General features: G+C 56.1%; 2 protein-coding genes across 2 annotated transcripts; both read right to left on the bottom strand.

Moving 5' to 3' along the window:
* Nucleotides 1-6,124: 6,124 nt before the first annotated feature.
* Nucleotides 6,125-6,823, bottom strand: LMXM_08_0160 (conserved hypothetical protein; the record flags this gene model as incomplete). The annotated part of the gene is made up of 1 exon (XM_003872530.1): nt 6,125-6,823. The coding sequence occupies one exon, from the start codon at nt 6,821-6,823 to the stop codon at nt 6,125-6,127; it is 699 nt and encodes a 232-aa protein (XP_003872579.1).
* Nucleotides 6,824-8,078: 1,255 nt separating this feature from the next.
* On the bottom strand, nt 8,079-9,389 carry LMXM_08_0150 (conserved hypothetical protein; the record flags this gene model as incomplete). Its single annotated transcript, XM_003872529.1, has 1 exon — nt 8,079-9,389. The coding sequence occupies one exon, from the start codon at nt 9,387-9,389 to the stop codon at nt 8,079-8,081; it is 1,311 nt and encodes a 436-aa protein (XP_003872578.1).

Here is a 9,389-nt window from a genome sequence, read left to right as displayed (position 1 = left end):
GGCTAGGGTGAGCATGGGTGGCGAAAAACGGTGTCGCGCACACGCACGCGCGCACGTTCAAGACAAAGGAGGCGAGAAAAAAGCCGAGAGACGAAGAGGGAGAGAGAGGGGACCCGAGAGGCAGCGACAACGGCGCAGCGGCAGCGGCAACAGAAGGAAAGAAGAACGAGCAATCAAAAGAAAACCACAACGGAAAGGCGAAATCAAAGACGCGCACGCGTGCGTGCCACCGCTCCCGCCTCCGAAGGCGAAGTGCCGGCGCGCGCGCGTTGGCGTGGAACGCGATCTGCTGCTGTGCAGCAGTCGAGCTGTTTAGATAAACGTTTATTGGGGGAGCAGCGCGAACAAGAGGCGCCGGGGAGAGACCGAAGACACACACGACACCCCGAAAAGAGGGAGGTTTGGAGGTGTGTGTGTGCGTGCGGGGGGGGGGGGAAGTGGTGAAAAGCGAGAAGAGCTGACAGGCCGAGTGCCGGACAAGAGAGAGGGGGGAGAGCACAACCAAACGACGAACCGGTGATAAAGAAATCGAACACACGAGGAAGAGGCGCGGAATCGACCACGACAAGCGATCTGCGTGTCACGGTGAACAGAGAAAGCAGAGAGAAGGGAGGGAGCCGCCGGGAGAGAAGACTGTGCGGGAGCCGGCTCGAACTCGTGAAGACGCAATTTGCCACCACCGCTGCCACCAACGCACACATAAACAGCGGAAGAACGAAAAAGGTGAAGGCCCTTCTTTCGCGAAATAAGGCAGGCACACGAGATACACACACACGCACTCGCACCACGCGAAGACTGACCGCCGGCGAGAGAGAGAGAGGACGAAGTGTGTGGGGAGGTCAAAAGGCGTGCGAGAAAGCAAGGAAGCAGCAAGCAGAGAGCAACAAGGCGACACAGAAATGCAGATGCGGCACGAACCGGAAAAAAAGCAAGAAGCTGTAAAACACACACACACACGGGGACAACCAGAGGTGGGGCAGGAGAAGTCGACAGCTACGCAAGAGAATGCGGTTACAGAAGAAGGGTGGCAAAGAAAACGAAGAACAAAAAAAAAGAAACGAAAGGGTAGGTGTTGCTGATGCGAGCAGATAAGGGAAATGGCCGGATGGCGAAGCCAAGATGAAGCGCTCAACTTTGTTTTCTTTTCCGGGAAGAGGGAGGGAGGAAGGGGAGAGACGGGAAAACTCACGCGCACACGCATACTCTTGTACAACTTCGTCGATGGCACACAGGCGTCGCGGACAGGCACACACGCACAAGCGCGAAAGCGATATGTGATTGGAAAACAGACCGGGTGGGTTTCTACCAAGTTCAGGGCCGGCGCACACGTGTGTGGGGGCCCTTGCCAATGCGATCTGAGAGTACCACGGCGCACCGTTCGACGTGCGGTAAAGCGGAAAGATGCACCGCAAAGAACAACGAGGAGGGGCAGGGCTGAAAACACACACACACAGAAAAACGAAGGGAGCGATCGAAAGGAAATACGCGAGAACTTGTCGAGAGGCAAAAAAAAAGCATCAAACACACACCTATATACATACATATACAGTTATATACATATATATATATGTGTATATGTATATACGTGTGCGCGGAGATGACGAAGACAAGAGCAAGAGAGAGGGCGACACGGAGAACGCGCGGGAGATCGATGGTACGGCGCAACAGCAAACAACGCAAGAAGACTTTTCGAAAGAAAGAAACAAAGACGAAACAAACAAAAAAGAAAACGAAACACGTCCTGTGACGCCGTAAGCAGGGCGGCGTGTATGTACGTGTACTTGTGTGTGTGTGTGTGTGTGTGTACTGGAGGTGTGCACTGCAGCGACGAGGAGCCAAGAAAAAAAGGAAAGAGCGGCGCGAGTCTCTCAGGAAGCACACACACACACGTACACGCTCTCTCTCGAGGCGGAGGCGAGCGAACCGCGAGCAAAAAAAAAATGGTGATGCGAGTCTGACGGAGACGGGGATGATTTCCTCGATGGGGGAGACCGCAACAGAGAGACAGCGGGGCGGAGGGAAACAGACAGACCACACAAAACCACGAAGACACACGCACACGGAACACGAGGGAGACGGGGCCCTAGAGGAAAAGGAAAGCGGGAAGAGAGAGAAGGACGTCGGCGTCGCGGGAGGCGAGCAGGCCTCCACAAGCCAGCGAAGACACGCTTATCGCACCACCGCCTGCACGACAGATACAGATAGAGGGAAGGGGGAGAGAGGGGAGGGGAGGGGAGTGGAGGGGCGCCGCTAGCACAAAGAAGAAGGGGAAGGGGGGATTAAGCTTCACAAGACGAAAGAGAAAACAAATATGCGAGGGTTAGGGGGAGGGAGGAAGGGAGGAGGGCGTTTTCATAGAGGGAGAGAGACGCTCACCGCGGACACGCACGCCCACACGTATGCACGACTAAACGCAGAGAGAGGCCCCGGGTGTGTGGCACTGCGGAACTTCGTCAACCCAGTTCGACAGTTTTGTGCCCCACCCCCACCCCCTCTGCGTGTTCCCTTCTTTTTTTTCGCTGTTGTTTGTCAGGTATCGTTCGTGGTGTGTGTCTACGTGTGCTTGCTCGCTGCTTTCAATGACCGAATTGCGATGATGGCGAGCTGCTGCCGCTGCTGTTGCGATGGAGGTAGAAACACGGCAGAAAAGCGTGCCTGAAAGCAACCGTGTATGTGTGTGGCCCAGCGTGCTGAGCTGTTGGCGGAGGGAGGGAGGGAGGGAGGGGGGCTCAAGCACTGACGCGCAGTACACAAATTCGGGAAACGCGAAGAGGAACAGAAACAACACGAACAACAGCAAACGAAAAGAAGACCGCGGCAGCAGAGAAACGCATACACACATACGCCTGCACAGACCCTCGGACAGGAACAACGCGAGAAGAAGGAGTAGGGGGGGGGAAGGAGGAGGGGGGGGGGCCGCGTTTAACCGATGCAAGAGCGGTGAAAGCAGCGTTAGAGGAGGTAAAACAACACGCAGTGGGGAGAGGAGGGGAGGGGAAAAGACGGGACAGACGGCCACCAGAAACACGCAGCAGCGGAAAGGACACACACACACAGACACACACACACGCAAAAGAAAATAGGGTGGGAGAAGAGTTGGGGTGGGGAATCAATACGCGCGCAGGAACACGCAAACCTTCTGCGATAGACGACAATTAACGAGTGCAGAAGCTAAACGGCACACCAGAGATGAAACACAGCAGCACTCGTCTTGGCAGTTCAATGCGATCCGGTGCGCACGCAAAGAAAGTGAGCGAGCGAGCGAGCGAGAAGATGCGTGAGAAGGCCAAAGTGGCAAACAGGCAAGCGAAGAAGACAAAGAGTGATGTACGAAAAAAGAAGAAAACGTTTCGCAGAGGAGCGAAGCACACACACACACACACACACACACACGCAGCACACACACGAACGTCGAATCGTTTCTTTAAACGAAAGGTACGCACAGAAGAAGCCGACAAACTATGACACGAGATACAAGGGACAGGGAAGAGGGAGGGAGGGAGGGGACGCTGTGTGGCGGTGGGAGCACAAGATACACACACAAAGATACCAAAGATAAAATGAGCGCAGAGACACGACAAGGCACGCGAAAGAAAGTTTAAAAAAACGAAAGACAAAGTCGAAAAAGAGAAGTGCTTCCAAGAGAAGGCGAGAAGAGAGTGGGAGTAGGAGAGACGACGGGGAGAGACAACAGAGGCGTGCGGGCGTATATGTGCGTGCTTGTGTGGGTGTGGGTGTGGGCAGGTGTTCTGTTTCTGCCTTGATTTCTATCGGAGGGAAGCGGGGCAGAAGAAACAACAAAAAAAAACAAAACACACACACACATACACACACAGACAGACACACACACACACAGACACACACACACACACAGACAGACAGACAGACAGAGAGATTGAGGCACAGAGAATCAAGTAGCTAGAAGAGACCTACTATCCGTGTCGTCGACGTCTTATGCTGTTGCTGATGTTGTGGCTTGCTCGGGTCCTCCTCTTCTGCGTCTTTAGTATTCAATTGATTGATTGTGTGTGTGTGTGTCTCACGCTGTCCTCCTGGTAGCTCCTTGTTACAAACCGATGCACGCACGCGTCGTTAGCGAGGATAAGCGCTTGTGCAGGCTTGCGTGCGCACGTCACAGTACTTTGTGCGAGGACTGACGAGCTCGAGAAAAGGAGGTGGAGAGAAACAAACAACAACAAAAAGGCCGAGAGACAGATTTGGGTGGCCGATGAGGCTCCTGTGCACACGGACGCGCTTGTACCTCTGCCTGTGTGCAACTTCGTCTCTGCTTCTCCGCTCAAGCTCGTGCACCTTTCTCAGAGGAGGGAAGGGTGCTCGTGTTTTGTGGGTCTAAGACCGCGACAACGCACGAGAAGCCCAGAGCAATGAGAGGCAGAGGGTGGCGGCAGTGCGCGGAGAAGCGTGTTAGTGGGTGAGGGAAGAACGGAAGGGTCGCGTGGGGAGGAGGGCAAGCAGGTGAAGACAATGATGACGGCTGCTGCGCCGAAGAGAATGGGGATCGAAGAAGGAGCTGTGTATGTCAAAATACAGAAACAATAGAAACTAGAAAAAGCCTAAGAGAGTACGGCTACCTCGGCATGTCCCACGGGGGATCGGGAGAAGCTGTGGAAAGGGAAGGGGAGGGAAGAGTAGAGAGAAAGGACACGACGCTTAAAGTAGCGCAGCGACGGCAAACGACAGAGAAGGACGGCGAAGATGCTGCGCCGTCGAAGTGGATACCACAGCGAGAGAGAGAGAGGGAGGGGGAGAGGGAGAGGGGGAGGGAGCAGAGGCAGTCGATCCGTCGAGATCAAAACAGGGCAGAAACAACAACAAAAAAAAAACTCAGCTGGGGATGCGCAAGGAAGCGTAAAAACCCACCAACACAACCACACACACACACAAGAATGAATCTTTCCCTCCCACCTTCTCTACAACTATATATATATATATTTATGTGTGTGTATATATAGGTGTGTATGTACAGGTATATATGGAAACAGAGATGTATGTATATATATATAAAGAGAAAGAGAGCCAGGCACGTCAAGAGATATCAATCACTATATATCAACAACTATCCATACACATATACCCACAAATATCGCTATATAACTATATAACTATATATAGATATAGATACCTATAGAGATAGATGGCGATGAAGATAGATAGATGGCGCGCAACAGCAACAACGACAGACGAGCAAAGAACAGAAAAAAAAGGCCAGGGCGAGGAGGGAGAGGAGAGAAGGGAAGAGAAGAGAAGAGAAGCTGGCAAACGGCAGAAGGAAAACGCACACACACACGCGCAGACTCGCACGACGCGCACGTGAGCGCACCTACACGGCAAAGCGCAGAGATCAGACCGCCAACAGGTGGTCTGCCGCTCTTATCGCTTTGTTTAGATGTGACTTCGTACGGGTGTTTGTGGCTTCGCTTGTGTGCGCACCACAGCGTGACAGTCGCCTGCCAATATACGCCTGCGACACAGAGCGGGGGGTGAACGATGGTGGGCAACGAGGCGACGGCACGGATCGCGTCTGTGTATGTGCGCCTGTGTCGGTGCGAGGGGCAGGAGAGGTGGATATTATAGAAGAGGGAGAAAAACACTATCGGATGCTCTTTGTGTTTTCCGCTGAAGGCTCTGGCGCGAGAAAGCGCAGTTGGGGTGGGTGGGGCGGGGGAGGCGGTCGCGTGTGGACCGTGGCGTGGCGTAGTGAGGATAAACAGAAGTATCGAGGAGAGAGCGAAGATGGAAGGGGATGCACACAGAAGAGGAGGCAGAGACATGGACGAAGAAGCCGATGATGACGAGGAGATGTGCGGTGATACCGGTGGGACGGATATCGCTCTCTCTCGCCGCGAGCTGATGCAGGGAGAGGGAGCCGGGGTGAGTGGAATGTGCCGATGGCGGAGGGAGTGCATGCTTCGAGGGTTTTCGGCGTGACGTGCGCATCGAAAGAAGAACAATGAGCACGCAGGCACAGAGTGTACATGCACGTTCACCTAAAAAAACGACAATCCGGTACAGACGGGGAGACAGAAGCGTTTCACATACGCAGCGCACCGCTTGCAGAGAGCTCACCCACATAGCATCATCCCCCCACGACTCAATTCCCAAATCAAGATGGTGTTGCAGACGGCGCTTTCGGCACGGTTGCCCTCTTCGACACCCCCAGCAGCCGTCCCATCACCTGAAAGGGGCCGCGCAGTATCGGTGCGGTCGCAATGCACAAGCGCAGCTGGAGCGGTATCGATGGGTACATACAGGCATTCACCACAAGATAATTCAGCACCAGCCGCGGCGACAGCTGCAGTCCGTACACCGTCGGACCAACATTCAGAAATCCGTCTACCGGCACGCCGAGAGCGCCCAGCCAGCTGCCCGTGTCTCCGATCCCTAAGCGGTGCGAGTGGAGGAGGTACGTCAGGAAAAGGTTGATGCTCTCCCCCAGTATGTAGTGGTAGACGGTGACACCGACGCCCAGCTGCACCACAAGACGATTAAAGCGGCCCGGTAGCGGTTTTGCGCGTCCGGAAAAGGCCGTCGACTGCACCGTAGCGGATGTGGCAGAGGCACCAGCCGACGGGGACGACAGCTTCGTTGCCCGCTCTGCAGAACCTCTCGCGACGCTGCCTCCGCGTATACTGCTAGTTGATGCGTGAGAGGTGGCGGCACCTCTCGCCGTCGGTATTGACGACGCTCGTCCTAGGCGCTCCGCCTGTCGAGTCGACACACCCCGTCGCTTTGCCCACGCAGTCACCGACAGAGGCTTCGGTGCACGACCCGAAAAACAGTGTCGACAGCGGTACCGGAGCATTGGCGGACCCACATCCCTTCTCTCCTCCTCTGTGGCACTGCACTCTGAGGACTTCAACGCGATAGGTTCTTCCAGTGTGTGTGTGTGTGTTTGGGGGGCGTCTGCTATGCAGCGGTGTCTGCCCAGCAGGTACGGTAGGACACACACTTCCACACAGACTCAACGAGGGAAATCTGCGGTATGCCTTCAGCGACGAGCCGGGTGGCGGAGGAGCGGTACCGGGTATAGAGGGCCCACTGTGGATAGGTGGGAAGGGGGAAGGGCCGACTGAGCAACGGAGGAGGGTCCAACACCGTGACGGTGCTCGTCTACGTCGGCGATTCGCGAGCGGCACACACCAAGCAGAAGAATCGGCAAGACACGTAGAGAGAACAGGAGTCGAGGAGGGGGGGAAGAGGTAGAAGTGCTCAGCAGAGTAGAACCGAGAGAGAGAGAGCTGCGCGAAGGCCGAGGTACAGGGGAAACGTGAAACGGCAAGGTAGCACAAGGAGACTCCCTCAGCAGCAGCGACCCGTGAAAAGCATTCCCATTTCCTTTCGGATGCAACACGAGGGCAGCGGCGGGCCCCTTACTTTGTATATATATATATATATTTTTTTTTTTTTGGGGAGGGGAGGGGGAAGAGAAAAGGAACCTCTTCGTGTACACCGACGCCTCCCATCAATCCTTGACACTGCGCTATGCTATAGTTGCGCTTCCACGTAGCTGAAAACACGCTGCTGCAGGTGGCATGTGCAGACAGGAACGGCCTCATCCCTCCCTCCCCCCTCCCCCCTACACACACACGCACACGCGGACACGTACACGTACACATACACACTGGTGCAAACACACGCGCGGCGCATCAAGGCAAAGCGCAAAGGACGAGGGGGAGAACAACAACACAACACACACCAGACGCGCACATATATAAAGCAGCAGCAAAATCAGCCGAGACGTGGCGCAGGCACAGCGAGGAACGACGCAACGAATTTGAGCAGCGGCGTCCCTCATACATGTACACTCACACACACATACATACACGAGATAGCGGGTAATCGTGTGATTCAGGAGAACCAGGAGGAATGCAAAGAAAAAAAACGTTGGGAGCAAGGAAGGCAGCAGAAGGCGGGTAGAATGATGGCAGGGGAGGGGGAGGGGGCAAAGTGGCACAGGCGCCCACTAGGTGGCCTCACGCTTCACTGTAAGTTCACCCGCCGCGCTGTACCAGTGCATTCTCAAAGCCTCCACACAGCCTTAGCAATGTACACCTGCTTCAGTCCTCGTCGCGATCTGTGGCGTCGGAGAAGCATGCATCATCTGGGGTCGTCACCGTGTCTTCAGCAAAGCTGTCCTCCGTAAAAAAGTCACCGTCAGGAGTGTCACTAGCTGACTTCTTCCATCGCTCCTCCAGCTCCCCCAGGCTCGGCCCCTCCTCTGGCTCTCCGTAGAGCACCCCGCGAATGCCGTTCAAAACGGGCCGCAGGACCGCCAGCCGCGGCAGCGTATCAGGGAAGTACACTATCCGTTCCGCCTTGTTCTCCACGGACGAGGAGAGGAAGAACATCGGCTGGTACCGGAAGAACGCGTCGTGGATGACAAGTGAGCGCAGCATGAGAAGGTCGACGAAGTGCCGGTACCGCAGTGTGTTGAATATTCCGTACGCGGAGAACTGCAGACCAACGCCGCGCATGACGAGCACCTCCTCCACGTACACCCGACTCAGTGCGCCACTGAGCCGCTTTACCAAAAGGAAAGTGGAGAAGAGCAGCAGGACGAGCGTGACGCTCGTGTCCAGGCCCAGGATGCTTGTAGCCTGGGTACAGGACGCGAAGAGCACCTCTTTGGTCCCAGGGGCCGAAATCAGGGTCGCTGCAGCCAACGATGAGATCGCCGGGGACCCCCGCGTGACACCCTGCACCAGGCCTTCAGCAGGCGGTGCCACAACCTCCTTCACCGCCGAGCGTCCAGAGGTGAGCGCTGTCAGGGCCAACTCCAACCACGACAGGGACGACCACGACATTGCGCTCTGCCCATCTGTTCGGCCGTACTTGAGCATGCTTAGTCGCGACACCACGACCAGGAAGCACGCCACGGCAACCGTGAGCAGCATCATATCCGTAGCGCCGAACAACCGCAGGAACACAACGCGCCACGGCGCCGGGTCGTGGTCAAGTGCCGTGTCATCATCGCGCGCGGCGTAACGGGCGCGGCTGTTGGGGCTTGCAGTCCCCGACAAAGTAGTCGGACTCGCCGCGTAGCTTGAGGAGATGCCGTGTGGCGAGGTCAGCGGCGGCGGCAGTGGTGTCGCCGGCGTTGCGGAGCCAGCGCGCCAGTCTTGCGATGGCTTCTCAGCTACAACGCCCCCCTCTTGCCGGCAGACACGGTACGCACGCATTGCCTTGCTGTAGTCCACTTGCTCCAACCTCACCACCGCACCGGTGTTCGTGACGTGATCGGTCATGATAACGGTGGTCCTGGGAGCGATGGTGAGGGTCACGCCTCTGCTGCTGGCGCGGTACACGTTGAGGCTTGGGGAGAGCATCTCTATCGCACCGCCCGTGACGGAGGCCCCCGGCGGCAGCAT

The sequence above is a fragment of the Leishmania mexicana genome, chromosome 8, assembly GCF_000234665.1.
Source record: "Leishmania mexicana MHOM/GT/2001/U1103 complete genome, chromosome 8".
Lineage (NCBI taxonomy): Eukaryota > Euglenozoa > Kinetoplastea > Trypanosomatida > Trypanosomatidae > Leishmania > Leishmania mexicana.
The sequence above is the reverse complement of the archived record's forward strand: the minus strand, read 5'-3'. Positions and strand labels throughout refer to the sequence as shown.